At 47.0% G+C, this 15,037-nt stretch overlaps 2 protein-coding genes across 2 annotated transcripts in view; one reads left to right on the top strand and one right to left on the bottom strand.

Annotated features, from left to right (window-relative positions):
- LOC310749103 (myosin-11) overlaps positions 1-15,037 on the bottom strand; it is a 1,537,435-nt gene that overhangs the window by 1,063,647 nt on the left and 458,751 nt on the right. The gene's annotated exons all lie outside the window — the stretch shown is intronic.
- On the top strand, positions 1,601-14,947 carry NUBP1 (NUBP iron-sulfur cluster assembly factor 1, cytosolic). The gene is made up of 11 exons (XM_083585861.1): positions 1,601-1,754; positions 1,854-1,958; positions 3,435-3,568; positions 5,016-5,084; positions 7,915-7,947; positions 8,334-8,424; positions 9,530-9,684; positions 12,111-12,221; positions 13,015-13,117; positions 13,588-13,671; positions 14,784-14,947. Exons 1-11 carry the CDS (start codon positions 1,703-1,705, stop codon positions 14,834-14,836), a joined length of 990 nt encoding a protein of 329 aa, XP_083441987.1. The 5' UTR covers positions 1,601-1,702; the 3' UTR covers positions 14,837-14,947.

The raw sequence follows: 15,037 nt of genomic DNA, 5'->3' as shown, positions 1-15,037 counted from the left end.
TGGCAGGAACCACCCAATCATGCTCCAGATAGAAGTGAATCCACAACCTGATTGGCTTACAGTAGAATTCCGGAATTAGCCAATCATGTGCAGCCCATTGTGTAAATAATGTATATAAAGCAGATACCTTGAGGGGACTTTCATTCATTCCTCCTCACCACTATGAGCTGAATAAAGAGCATGAAATCACTTTGCGACTCTGAGTATATTTCAAAAACAATTCCACATATAATGGCAGTTGAAAATATAAAGGTATCCATTTGAGAGACCTGTTAAAAGAGGAAGGCCAGAGGACCCCAAGTGGTCATAGGCCAGCATCATGACTGAAAGCAGTGCTTTTTTCGGGGGGGGGGGAGAATGAGGGGATGCATACCCCTAAACATTTTGTGAATCTCTATACTTTTGTCCATTTACTCTATTTATTTCCCCCGATTTGAACTATAAAGTGGTGGTTTCCTTGAGTCAAAATGAGAGTACCCCTAAACATTATTATTATTATTATTATTAGTTTAGAAAAAAAGCACTGACTAAAAGTGTGAGTGAGAAAGTCCCTCCTGGCCCAAATTTCCCTCTTGTGTGTTAAATATTAACTAATACTTAAAATCAGAAGGTGGCTGCCCCATACCTCACCTGCAGATTTCTGGCAATAAGAAGAGAAGAGGCTTTCCTCTCTCCTCGCCACCCTATAAGTTGTTGGCAAGCTTATCATAGTGACATTTGAATCTGGGGCTATTTGCCCGCTCCCCAGCTGCCATCCTGCCCTATGAATGCCATTACTTGGGAGCAAGTTCATTCAATGGGAGTCCCACTGAACTACACTGAAGTCGCTTTGTTTTGTTCTGATGATGAATAGATCTGGGTGTCATTGGCAAATTGGGGGCACCTCAATGCCCCCCCATGGCTGTTTCCAATGGCTTTGTGCAGAAGATATTTAGACGGCACTGGGGATAAGGGGGTCTTTGGATGGTTTTGTGTGCATTTTAATATTGCTTTTTAACATTAATACTTTCAGTCATTGCAACCTAGGGGACTTCAGGGGTACATTCCAATCATGAGTTATTTTAATTGTACTAGGGGAGAAATGGGCAGATCTTTTTGTTTTGCAGCAATATTACTGCAATTTTAAAAAAAAGTCTCAGTAATTTTTATTTCATTGCCTTTGGTTATTTTCACGTATGCGTGTGTGTGTGCTTTTAATGCTAGCATGGCCCGCTGTTTTCAGCTAGAGGGAGCACTATTTTTTAAGAAAAACGTGTGAACGAACGCCCACGTGTCACAGGAAAGACGCGGGGTTCGCCCCTCGCCCCGGACTGAAAAAGCCGCTCGAGTTCCCTCAGCGAACTCGCACCAACTCGTCTAGGGGCCATCCAATCGCAAACGCCAGATCAGGCCACGTGACACTGCAACTCTTTTCACCCAACTCGCCTTCTTTCAATGCTATCCCTTCGCCCGACCCGCCTTCAAGCATACGCATGCGCACCTTTGCGTCGGGCCATCGGGCGGGGCTCCGGGATGCTCCTCCTCCTTCTCCCTGCTTGCTCGGGCCGTAATCGGAACGAACGTCACCGGCTTAAGCTCGGGGAGAACCCATTTTCGAGCGCGCAACCGGAAGTGGGGAGGGGGACTCTTTTGAAGGTGACGCTCGTCGCCGGAAGTGCCTGTGTTTGTGTTTTCGCCCCGTTTCTCCTCAGCTGGTTGCGCCATGGCTGCGGCGGCGGCGGCAGGGCCAGCCTTGCTGGACGTGCCGCCTCAGGGTGAGGGGAAAGGCGGTGTGTGTGTGTGTGTGGTGGGGGGTTTGCTCTTCGCCGGCTTCCACTAACGCGGGGCCTTCTCTTTCCTTTCGCCTCTCCCAGAATGCCCAGGCACCGGCAGCGACCAGGCGGGCAAGGCCGAGGCCTGCCAGGGGTGCCCCAACCAGGGCGTGTGCTCCTCCAGGGGGCCCGTGGGACCCGACCCAGGTAAGGATCGCATGGAACCGTGGAGTTTGGGGGGGTCCAGGGGGTCATCTAGTCTGACCCCCTTTCATCGAAGGCGCCTGGTATGTTTAGCCTGGGAAGGAGTAGGCTGAGAGAAGATAGGAGAACCCTCTTGCAATATCTCAAGGGCTGCCCCACGGAAGACGGGGCAAGCTAGGTTTCTCCTGCTCTAGAGGGTAAGACTCGAACCCATGGCCACAAGAAAGGAGGCTAAGGCTCAACATCTTTCTGGCAGTAAGAGCTGTTTTGGCAGGGGAACGGTCTCCCTCAGGAGGTGGTGGGCTCTCCTTCCTTGCAGGGTTTTTTAAGCAGAGGTTGGATGGCCGTCTGTCATAATAATAAATAATAAAATTTTATTTATGTCCCGCCCTCCCCAGCCGAAGCCGGGCTCAGAGCGGCTAACAACAATAAAGTAACACAGCATTCTAAAATCAATTCATTCTAAAATCAATTCAAAATCAAATTAATGGCAACCACTGGGCTATGAGGATTACCAAAGGAGGGGGTCAGACTGCTTTGGCCAAAGGCCTGGTGGAACAGCTCAGTCTTGCAGGCCCTGCGGAAAGATGTCAAGTCCTGCTTGAGGCTTTAGCTAAGATTCCTGCATTGCAGGGGGTGGGCTGGATTACCCTTGGGGGGTCCCTTCTGACTACGATTCTATGATTCTGCAGTGCAGAAATCTCAACTAAAGCATATCATCTCAAGGGGGGGAGGGAGGCACTGCCAGGCTGCTTCAGTCACAGGTTTTATTCTAAATTCCTTTCCTAATAAACCTCTCTCCCTCCCCTATTTACTAAAAAACCCAAATGTTGTAACCTTTTCTCTCATAGGAGAGCCACACCATCCCACTTGGATCATGTACTTCTTCACACAGCACTTAGTTAAGCTGTGGAACTCCCTCCCACATAGGTGATGGCCACAAACTAGAGGATTAGACAGATTCATGGAGGAGGATAAGGTTATCAGTGGGTGCTAGCTGCAACGGCTTGGCTATGCCGTGCCTCAGGGGTTGGAAGCACAGGTGCTTCTGAACACCACTTGCTGAAGTCCACAGGAGGGCAGGGGAGAGTGCTGTTGTGCCTGAATCCTGCTTGCTAGCTTCCCATTCTGTGAGAACAGAATGCTGGACTAGATGGGCCATTGGCCTGATCCAGCAGGCTCTTAATGTTCTTATTTTGATTTCTCTTTTCTGAACATTGTTTTCCCATTGTACAAATGTGGCAATGGGCAAAGCTTCACCTGCAGACTTTATTTGTATCCCATGACTTGTACAGGCAGCTATTAGAGCTGCAGCATTAGGAATATCTTTTAGCAGAAATTAATCTGCAAACCTGGTTATGTAGTTGATAGAGCTCCCTAGGAACTGGGCACCTTCATGCTGCATGAGGGAACAGATTCTGTTTAGAATGGCTTCTTTCCCACGCAAATTCTGTGCTTTACCTTTTTCCCCTGTCTAAGCTATTGAGGAAATCAAGGAGAAAATGAAAGCTGTGAAACACAAACTGCTGGTGTTGTCTGGGAAAGGGGGCGTAGGGAAGAGCACATTCAGTGCTCACTTGGCGCATGGCTTGGCTGAAGATGAAACCAAACAGGTGAGTGTGATCCTGTTTATATCTTTTGTTTGTTTTTGAAGCCCATATTATTCAATTGTAAATGGTGACAAAGAAGACAATTCATCTCTAAATACAGGTGAAACTCGGAAAATTAGAATAACGTGGAAAAATTCATTTATTTCAGTAATTCAACTTAAAAGTTGAAACTAATATATGAGATAGACTCATGACATGCAAAGCGAGATATGTCAAGCCTTTATTTGTTATAATTGTGATGATCATGGCGTACAGCTGATGAAAACCCCAAATTAACAATCTTAGAAAATTAGAATATTAAATGAAATCAGCAAAACAAGGATTGTAAAGATAGCAATATTGGACCTCTGGGAAGTAGAAGCACGCATATGTACTCAGTACAAGGTTTGGGCCCCTTTGCATCAATTACTGCCTCAATGCAGCGTGGCATGGATGCTATCAGCATGTGGCACTGCTGAGGTGTTATGGACGACCAGGATGCTTCAATAGCAGCCTTCAGCTCTTCTGCATTGCTCAGTCTCATGTCTCTCATCTTTCTCTTGGCAATGCCCCATAGATTCTCTATGGGGTTCAGGTCAGGCGGGTTTGCTGGCCAATCAAGCACAGTAATCCCATGGGCATTGAACCAGGTTTTGGTACTTTTGGCAGTGTGGGCAGGTGCCAAAGTCCTGCTGGAAAATGAAGTCAGCATCCCCATAAAGCTCGTCTGCGGAAGGAAGCATGAAGTGCTCCAAAATCTCCTGGTAGACGGCTACGTTGACCCTGGACTTAATGAAGCACAGTGGACCAACACCAGCTGATGACATGGCTCCCCAAATCAACACAGACTGTGGAAACTTCACACCGGACTTCAAGCATCTGGCATTGTATGCCTCCCCATTCTTCCTCCAGACTCTGGGTCCTTGGTTTCCAAATGAGATGCAAAAGCTGCTCTCATCAGAAAAGAGATTTGGGGAGCCATGTCATCAGCTGGTGTTGGTCCACTGTGCTTCACTAAGTTGATGGCCAGTGGGGCAAGGATGATGGGAGGTGACTGAATAGCATCTGGAGAGCCACAGGTTCTCTATTCCTGATATGTAATCATGGCAAGGTCATTCTTCAAGTTCTAGGCCTTATGTAGCCAGAAATGGCACCATCCATCACAAGAGGGAAATTCCAGCAGGCTTGGGGGAATCCCTAGGTTTGCAGTACAAAAAATATTTTTGGGGAAAGCCTTAAAGGGGTGGGAGGTTACTTCAAAACAGTCCAATGAGCATACTTAGTGATCACAGTGTGCTGACTTACTGCTAGGGAGAAGGGGACAAAAAATGTCAGGTGTCTAGTAACTTTGAACAGGGCATAACTGTCCACAGCTTTGAAAAACCCTGGACAGACACGCAACATTTTGTTGCAAGTCCTGCTTGCTCACTTCTAACTTCCCCTTCCTCAACTTACTTCCAACTCCCTCCAGGTTGCCGTGCTGGACATTGACATCTGTGGTCCATCCATCCCTAAAATCATGGGCCTGGAAGGGGAACAGGTATGATATGACTTCATAAATGGAAGAAAACACTGTGGGACCACTGCCACGTCTGATCTGCCTGGTCAGATGTTTCTTTAGAGTTCGTTAGACTTGAAGCGCCTCTGCCCTGTAGCTGTCTTCGGGAATAGGTACCGCTATGGCGGGAAGGTAACCGGTGTTTTCTTGCACTGGCACTCATCACATTCTGTTGCACCAGAAGCAGTTTAGTCCTGCTGACCACATGACCTGGAAAGCTGTCTTTGGGCAAACACCAGCTTCCTCGGCCTGAAACAAGATGAGCGCCACACTCCATAGTTGCCTTTGACTGGACTTAACCATCCAGGGGTCATTTACCTAACCTTTATACAAATTTTTAAGCCAAGATTTTGGCTGAATGAGCATAGGGCTCCCTTTCAGCTTTGCTTCAATGGTTCTTTCAGCAGGGAACAGCTGCTTAGACTGCACAAAATTGGTGATAAACCGCTACCATTTAGCTTGAAAATGAAAAATGACTTGGGAGGAGTCTGTGCAGGGTTTGGCTCACCAGGAACCTTTTTAGAATTTAAAAATGTGGTTTATGTGGGGGAGAGTATGTGTTTCTCTTACTAGGGTTGTCTACACATAGTGTCTACCCTCCTTATGAACAGGTGCTGCAGGTCTCTGGCTCTCTTTCTTTGTCAAGTATATTGTGTTGCAAATATCCAGGCCTGGAGTGAGCCTCAAGGAGTTTAAATGTTAAGTTCTGTATTACCACCTACCTTTCCCCCCCCTCCCAGTAATGTTTTAAAAACTCCCTGTCACAAATTGTGAGCAGCAGCAGGGTATTGAGGTTCTTATTAGATAACCGGTGTGCTTATTCTATGTATACTAGCGCTTGACCTAAGTTTGTGCTGGTGGGGAGAGGCCAGAGGTAGGAGGGGGGAGGGGGAGGGGGACAATTGGGGATGGGAGCCAAAAGGGATTTATTTTTATAAAAGTATTTCCAACTGGCTTAATAGTTTTTTTAAAAGACAACAACTCTGAGCTGTATGAACAATATGGAAACAATATCGATTAAAATAAAAATACAGCCTAAAACTAATAAAACAATTTAGAAGCAATTTAAAAGCAAGTAAAACAGATTCAAGTGGGCTTAAGCACATAAGAAAGGGTCCAATCTTATAGTCAGGGATAGCCTGGGCAAAAAGTCTTTGAAGACATCTCAAGCAACTGCTTCAGGTACAGCAGAGGGAAGGGCATTCCATGGAACGGGGCAATAGCAGAGAATGCCACTAGGGGGTTCACCACCCTGTGATATTCTGTAGGATATCATGCTGCAAATAGAATTTGCCCAGCTGATCTTACAGGTCTATACAGTGGCAGGCAATCTTTCATGTATCCTGCTAAAAGTGGTTAAGGGGTTTATATTTTAACAACATGGCCTTGAACATAGCCCAGGAGCTGATGGGCAACCAGTGCCATCCCCTCCATAGCCATGGAATACCGTATTTTTCACCCTATAAGGCCCACTTTTTCCCCTCCAAAAATGAAGGGGAAATGTGTGTGCGTCTTATGGGGCGAATGCAGGCTCCTTGGCTTCAGCGATAGCAACGTGAAGCCTCCGAAGCCTGCGCTCCGGAGGCTTCGCGTTGCTTCCGCTGAAGCCAGGAGAGTCTGCTCTTTGAGGCTGGCGGTGGGGAAAGCAGCGCTTCCCCCATCGCCAGCCCCAGAGGATGGGGGCAGCAGGAAGGCGCACGGCGCCTTCCCGCTACTCTCTGACCCGGCTTCGAGGCTGGCGGTGGGGAAAGCAGCGCATCCCCCATCGCCAGCCCCAGAGGATGGGGGGCAGCAGGAAGGCGCGCGACGCCTTCCCGCTACTCTCCAACCCCCCTGTGGGCTTTTGCGGGAGATGGGGGAATTCCCCCACCTCCCGCAAAAGCGGGCAAAAGCTGTGCGCTCTTTAAAGGGGCTCCACGGCTTCTGCTGGCTTTTCTACGAGGGGGGAGGAATTCCCCCACCTCCTAGAAAAGCCCGCAGGAGCCGCGCACCCTTTAAAGAGCGCGCCGCTCTTGGGGGCTTTTCCCCCAAGGAGGGAGAAGGGACTGACTGGCCGAGTCAGTCCCTTCTCCCTCTTGCGGGCTTTTGCGGGAGGTGGGGGAATTCCGCCACCTCCCACAAAAGCAGGGAGAAGGTCTTGGAGTAGTGCACAGGCTGCGTGCAGCCTGTCCACTGTTCCCAGAGCTGCGGGGGGGAAATCATATTTTTTTACTTGATTTCCCCCCCCCCCCCCGAAAACTAGGTGCGTCCTATGGGCCGGTGCGTCCTATAGGGCGAAAAATGCGGTATGTCTGTGTGTCCATGTGCTCCATTCAGAAAAGCTGATTGCAGCATTCTGCACCAGCTGCAGCTTCTGGACCAGTCCCAAGGGAAGCCCCACGTAGGGCGCTTTAGAATAGTCACAAGGTTCCCAATCCAGGTGGTGCTGTGGTAAAGCCCTCTGCAAGCAGTCTGTCCAGACCCCTGGCAAAAGCAATGTGCCCCACTCTTGGCAGCCCACTACGTTGGGAGAGGGAGGGAGTAAAAAGGGGTGGCCCCACCCATTGGTGCTATTATCTGTTTATTTGATTTCTCTACCACCCTTCGTCTGAGAATCAAGGGCAGTTTACAGTATAAAAACAGGAAAAAGAAATGCATACAAAAATAACAAAAAACAAAATAATCCCCGCACACCCTCAGCTATTATTTTGCTAGTTTTGCCTCCACCCAACACTGTCATGCAGCCCCTAAAAGGAGATCCCTGATGGAATGCAGCCCTCGACAGAAACCTGCTCCCCGGACATACACTAACATAAAATGTGTACTTTTTCAGGTTCACCAAAGTGGTTCTGGATGGTCTCCAGTGGTGAGTTGTTTTTTTAAAAAATCATGTGAATACTCTTCCTGGTTCATGGAGGCAATGATAGCAGCACCTTTCAAAAAAAAAAAAAGGAGTGTTGGGGGAGGGCAGGGGAAATATTATTGTTACACGCAGTGCCTCACCTGTGTTGGAAAGTATTTTGATGCTGAACTTCCTGGTGCTGCCTACTGGCTGGTTGTATGCCAAGTGATTTGCATCAGGCAAACTAGGCTGGGTACCAGAAAGTTCAAGTTTTCACTTTGTTTATACACACACATGCATATCTATGCTAGAAGTGGTAAGACAACCACAGCTGCTTGTTCAGAAGCAGAAATAATTTATTTAATCTACATTGTCCGTTTTGCCAAACACGTATGTGCTTTCGTTTGTAGTACGTTGAAGAAAACTTAGGAGTCATGTCAGTGGGATTCTTACTCGGCAGCCCTGATGATGCCGTTATTTGGAGAGGACCCAAAAAAAATGGTGTGTATCTCACAATGAACAGTACCAACAAAGACTTGCCTCGTAGAATGCAAGGGACTGAAATTCAGTTAGCTCTGTGGTTATTTTTTAAAGCCTTAGTTCATAACATTTTAAGTTACTTTGACTGTTTGATAGGAACTGGCAACATTTCTGGTGCTTTGCTTGAGGGGTGGTCACACAGAAAAGAAGGGAAGAGGGATTGTGAAGCTGCAATGTAGAGCCACACTTGATAAAATCTGACTTCTGTCAGCTTGTGGTAGGGATGAGTTGGGGCTAATAGCATTGTGGCTTTAAGGGTATTTTTTATTTCTTTTAATTTATGAATAGCATATCTTGAGACAGGCTTTCAACAGAGTTCACAAGGTAGCTGACACACACAAAAAGTTTTAAAACCAACCAAAGCATCTTCAAACAAGAAATCAAAGTAACGTAAGCAACTGTTGCATTATCTGTTCTAGGAAGTAAAAAAACACTAGCCCTGTTTCAAAATTCAGCATTTTCTATGCATTGGATTTCACCTCCACCTATTACAAGCTGATAGCCTGCATCATCTGCCTTCATCTGTTTGCTTACGCACACTGCTCCAGTGCTTCTTAAACCACTCCAGAAATCGGAGGGGGGAGGAAATCAGATGTTTCCAGACCACCTCAAGCATTCTTGTCAGAATTGAATTGTGTAGTTCTGAGTTCAGTTCCCTCCCCCACTTTTATTTTTTTGCTAGTGCATGTTATACAAACTCTTAGACCTCTAATGGAAACAAAATTTAAAAAAAATTCCTTCAAGTAGCACCTTAAAGACCAACTAAGTTTGTTATTGGTATGAGCTTTCGTGTGCATGCACACTTCTTCAGAAGTGCACATGAAAGCTCATACCAATAACAAACTTAGTTGGTCTCTATGGTGCTACTGGAAGGAATTTTTTTTATCATTTTGTTTTGACTATGGCAGACCAACATGGCAACCTATCTGTAACTACCTCTAATGGAGACAGCAAACACTGCTGAGACACAATTCTCATTTGAGCCATAGAAATGGTGGCAGTTGGATACAGTTTCAGGGAGCTGAATATAAACACCCAACTTTAATCATGCGTGTTATGTTTCCAGGAATGATTAAGCAGTTTCTCCGTGATGTGGACTGGGGCGAAGTCGACTACCTTATTGTAGATACACCTCCAGGAACATCGGATGAGCACTTATCTATAGTGCAGTACCTCAGTGCTGCCAACATAGACGGGGCAGTGGTAATCACCACCCCTCAGGTAAGGTACACAACTCCAGGGGTTAAAACTCAGCGATTTAGCTGAGTAGGAGACTCACTGCGCGTCCAAACTTCCACTTGTCCTGTGCCCAGCAAGTGTGGGTCTGAGTGGTTTTCCACTTGTCCCAGGCATGGATCTGAGTGGTTTTGCCTTTGCCCCAGTGCTTTCCTCTGGAAAACACACTCTTTAGCGCTAAATCGGAACCAACAGCAATCTGCAGAAAACCCAGTTTCCGTTTGTTCCAATTCAGCGATAAAGATTGGGCTTCCCCAGGAGGAAAGCAGTGGGGCAAATAGAGGTGGGGATAAGCCCTAAATAAATCACCTTTGCTCAGCTCCGCCCGTCTCATTTTTCTTTTCTTTTTTGGAAGCTTCAGTAGGAGGGGATACTTTGATTTCACTGTATAAAAACTGTGGGTGTCAGACCCAGATTGAATTCGTACAGTAACTAGTTCTCTAGCTCAATATAAAAATAAGGTTAGGATTTCAGTCACAGCAAGAGACCTAGAATGCAGTAAAAAGGTTAAACAGCGCAAATGGCGGGAGCATAATGGGAGGGAGGGAGGGCTTGCTCTTCTGCCAACTGCACTGTAGGAGCCAGGTGCAGTTGGGTTTTATTTGTTGCTGGCGGACTGGAGTGGAAGCATCTGGCTCACAGTCTGCCAGCGAGGGTACCCTCGTACCTACGGGACCGTCTCTCCTGGTATGCCCTGCGGAGGACCTTAAGGCCTGGTCTCAATGAGGGCCAGGGCCTTTTCAGTACTTGCCCCGACTCGGTGGAACACTCTGTCACAAGAGACCAGGGCCCTGACAACTTTCCACAGGGCCTGCAAGACAGAGCTGTTCTGCCTAGCCTTCGGTTGGGTTCTGATTTATGGGCTACTACTAAAATGAGGCTGCATTTTAACCCGCATTTTAAGTAACTTTTTTCCTCTTGTTCCCCCCCCCCCCCTTTCCTATTATGTTTTATTGTAATTTTATTTTTGTTAGCCACCCTGAGCCCGGTTCTTGCCGGGGAGGGCAGGGCATAAATAAAAATTATTTTTTATTATTATTATTGTTATTATTATTATTATTATTACTACTACTCCCACTAGTGAGCCCCTAATTCACACATTCTAATTGAAGGATTTGGGCAGGCAATCCTGCCCTGCAGCCAGACCGATTCTAAGTGGCTGGGCTGGGGGTGGCGGCTATTTTGGCTGCTGGGGATGGCGGCTGACCGGCGAGAGGCCACAAGCACCGCCCACCCAGAAAGAGAGTAATCGGCCATTCTCTGTAATCTCAAATATCGCTTTAAACCAAGAATGGGAGTAGTTATGCCCCATCCCCGGTGCCGTTTGGGCTCCAACTCCCATCAGCCGCAGCTGACATGGCCAGAGGTCAGAGGTGGTGGGATTTGTAGCCCAGCAATATCTGGAGAATATTGGAGATGACAGGACTTAACAGTTTGGCAGCAACCGGACGACTTCAGACTTCCATCCCTGCTCTCAGCACAGAGCTGGCACAACTAATAGTGCAATCCTTTTTTTTTTTTAAGAAGATATTTATTAAGATTTTCCATTTTATACAAACCAAAAAAAAAAAGGAAAAAAAAGAAAAAATATTAAAAACACATAAATTTCATGTCTTATTTTTCAATAACATATTTCCCTGACCTCCTCTTACCTCCCCTTCTTGTATTCCAGTTCAAATTGTTCATCCAGCAAATCCTTATCTCATAGCATTACAGCTAAAAGCCTTATTTTCTATCCATCTTCTTAAATTATTGTAACTTATACTTTTACTTATATACAAAAAAGAACTATTTTTTCATATTCTTTTGTACCATTACAGCTGATAACCCCTTAATTTCAATCCAACATCACTCAGCATTCCTTAATATTACAATATTTTTGCAAATAGTCTTTGAATTTCTTCCATTCTTCTTCTGCCGATTCTTCTCCCTGGTCACGGATTCTGCCAGTCAATTCTGCCCTAATAGTGCAATCCTAACCAATATGCTCTGTTGAATGCTTCGGGGCTTGTGGGTAAACAGATTGCAGCCTGAGTTTATCCAAGGGGAGGCTGTAGGGCAATTGTCCTCTGGGAAAGCCTCTCAACGGAGGGGAGGTGTTGTGAGCGGGGTATAACCAAGCCCCCGTGTCATTGAACCCTGTGCCCGCGTCACGCCCCCCGGCTGGCCAATCCAGTTGGGGGGGCGTGGTTTTGCTGCCGCAGGAACGTGGGCTCCTCCTCCTTGTTCCTGGCTTTGTCATTTGGCTCCCCTTTAATTGTGCAAAAAGGGCCTTTCAATGAACTGTACAGCATCCCTGTGAAGAAATAGGCTCTGCTGTCTCATTATAATAAAAGGGGGGGGGGAGTATCAAACAGATCTGGGAAACCTGAATTAACATTCTGTTGGGTTACTGTTGTGTTTTTAAATAGGAAGTCGCTCTTCAGGACGTTCGGAAAGAGATAAACTTCTGCCGTAAGGTGAAGCTGCCAATCATAGGAGTAGTTGAAAATATGAGTGGCTTCATTTGCCCGAAATGTAAGGTAATATTTCTTGCATGCATTTAAGCACGAGAATTATTCTTGCTCTACCGGGTCATTAAGCATCAGAAGAATGTCCCCCTTAAGCTGTTTTGATGAGATGCTACCCTGCATTTTTCCCAGCTTTATCGCGACTGTCACACAAATTATTGGTGTATTAATTCACGGTCCCTTCCACATTCTGACAGGGTTTGGATCCGTATTTCCCAGGAGTTTTGCAGCCCCTGCTTGATGCTCATTGAGAAAAACTTGAATTGGCCCCTAGTACCAAGGATGTTTCAAGATATGCCCCAGTTTCCATCTGGCTGAGCACTTTGAGTGGCAGGACTGCAGCCCTATCAATATAGGAGTGGGAAGTGTTAGGAAGACAGGAAGCTGCCTTATACGAAGTCAGATCATTGGCCCGTCTAACTCAGTACAGTGGTACCTCGGGTTACATACGCTTCAGGTTACAGACTCCGCTAACCCAGAAATCGTGCTTCAGGTTAAGAACTTTGCTTCAGGATGAGAACAGAAATTGCACCGCGGTGGCGCGGCAGCAGCGGGAGGCCCCATTAACTAAAGTGGTGCTTCAGGTTAAGAACAGTTTCAGGTTAAGAACGGACCTCCGGAACGAATTAAGTACTTAACCCGAGGTACCACTGTACTGAGGATTGTAATCCAGATGGAGTTCTGGACTTGAAGTCTACTAGGCATTATAAGACTCACATCCGCTGACCGAAAGCTTACAACCAATCTCTCTCTTTTTCTTTTTGTATCTGCCGGGTTCATGTTCAATGGCATCTTCATTTTACAGAACGAGTCGCAGATATTCCCCCCGACAACTGGTGGCGCAGAGGCCATGTGCCACAGTTTGAACGTGCCTCTCCTGGGCAAGGTGCCTCTGGACCCACAAATAGGTAATGCCGCACATTGAAGGACCTTCCGAGCTTGCTCACGGTCGCGTTACACTGTTTATATTCAGTGGGATTTAAGTTGCACGCAAACAAACAGTGCAAATCTCTTTAATGCAGGGATAATGAACCTGTGGCCCTCCAGAAGCTATCAGGGTCTAGTTCCCATCAGGCCAAGCCAACATGGCCAGGGGTCTCAGGGAATTATAGTTTAATGGGTCTGGTGGTAGCAGCTGGCATAGAGTCAGCGGCTGTAAATGGGGCGAGAGGCTGATGTATGCCACTTACTATCATTTAGTGGGAAAAGATCTTCCAGCTACATCTGGACGTCTTTCAAATTTCCCATCCCTCTTGCGCTGGGTTCTTTGGAACAAAAATGCAAGTGTGGGGTGGGAGAAAGACTGTATCGAGCCAAACACTGGCATCCGTCTTTGTGTCCTTTGACTGGGGTTTGCTTGTTTCTTCCGCCGGGCTAGGAAAAAGCTGTGACGCGGGACACTCGTTCTTGTCCGAGGTACCGAATTCTCCAGCTACGTTATCCTACAGGAATATCATCCAGAGTAAGTACTGTATCCAGGAAAGAGTCTGCAACTGAGAAACTTTTGCACTCCTCCATATTTTTACGGTGCACCCACAAGCAACTCTTGGTAGCTCCGAATGGCAGCTTGTGGCTTGCAGATGCTGGGAGCGCTAGTTCTTTTCTAACGGTATGTCTAGGATTCTGAGAACATTGAACTAGAAGTGACTCATACCTAGCCTGAAAGTTGTTAAACACCTAACCAAGTAAGTCACAGGTTACTAGGCGTTCAGTTCTAGATCTGATTCCTCCACCGCTGCCAGTTCCTAATTAAAATGTCCCCACTTTGAGAACTAAAGAGTCATACTTGACCTTGTGCAAAGTCATACTTGTTTCGAAATGAGCTGACATCAGTGGAGGCAGCTCTGCCATGATGGCAGGTGACTGCTGCAGTGAATTCTGCAGCTAAGAATGGGCAGGGTAAAGGGGTACCACATTTCCCCGTGTATTAGACAAGGTTTTTTTAACTGAAAAATCATGTCAAAAAACTAGGGTCATCTTATACACTGATAGTGGCGTGGAGGGGGGGGGAAGCTGCGCACTGTCAGCCAGCTGGTTGGTGGGCATGCAATTTCCCCCCCCCCATTCTGCTACAGGATGCGCACGCTCTAGGGTGCATTTCCCACAGCAGCGTGGAGGTGAAGCCGCCAGCCAGCTGGTTGGCGACCCGCGCTCTAGGGAGCTTCCCGCCCGCAGTGGTGGTGGTGGTGGGAGCGGCTGCCCACTTTGCCAACCCCCAGCAATGGCCCTGCTGGGGTGATGGCGCTCATGCAATTCCCCCTTTAAAAAGCTCAACAACTTTGGGCAACCCCCCTCATTTTCTTTAAATCTAGTCCCCCAAAATAGGGCGTGTCTTATACATGGGGGGCGACTTATATATGGAAAAATACGGTACATTAATGCTGGGGCCTAGGTAATTCTCCAGGGCAAATTCTCCACTGACGAGAGCTCCTCTTCTGGTCAAACGTGGCTTGTGGTAGAGAATGCCAGTGAATTGTGCTGCATGCACAGAGAGGTGTGTGCTTGCATTTCCAGCCTCCAGTGCAAAAACGTGAGGCAGCATTTTGATTCATCTTGCATTGTGTCTTTCTGCAGGAATCCAAGACTTCTGTAGCCACAGCCCCCCGCAGGAAGAAAACAGTACTTGAACAGCAAACTATGGAAGGGTCCTTAGGAAAGCGTTGATCGCCTTAAGCCTCTCTGTATAGGAATATATAAAGCCTTTGTTTTGCAAGCAAATAAATTTTTTGAGTAATGTCCCGGCTTTAGTCGTCTTTTCCTCCCTGTCTCTCCTCCCTTTTGGACAGCGGCACAGTATGCCTGTTTCTGAATATATACATTGAGCACAT

Source organism: Podarcis filfolensis, assembly GCF_964270895.1.
Source record: "Podarcis filfolensis genome assembly, chromosome: 14".
NCBI classification, from domain to species: domain Eukaryota; kingdom Metazoa; phylum Chordata; class Lepidosauria; order Squamata; family Lacertidae; genus Podarcis; species Podarcis filfolensis.
The sequence above is the reverse complement of the archived record's forward strand: the minus strand, read 5'-3'. Positions and strand labels throughout refer to the sequence as shown.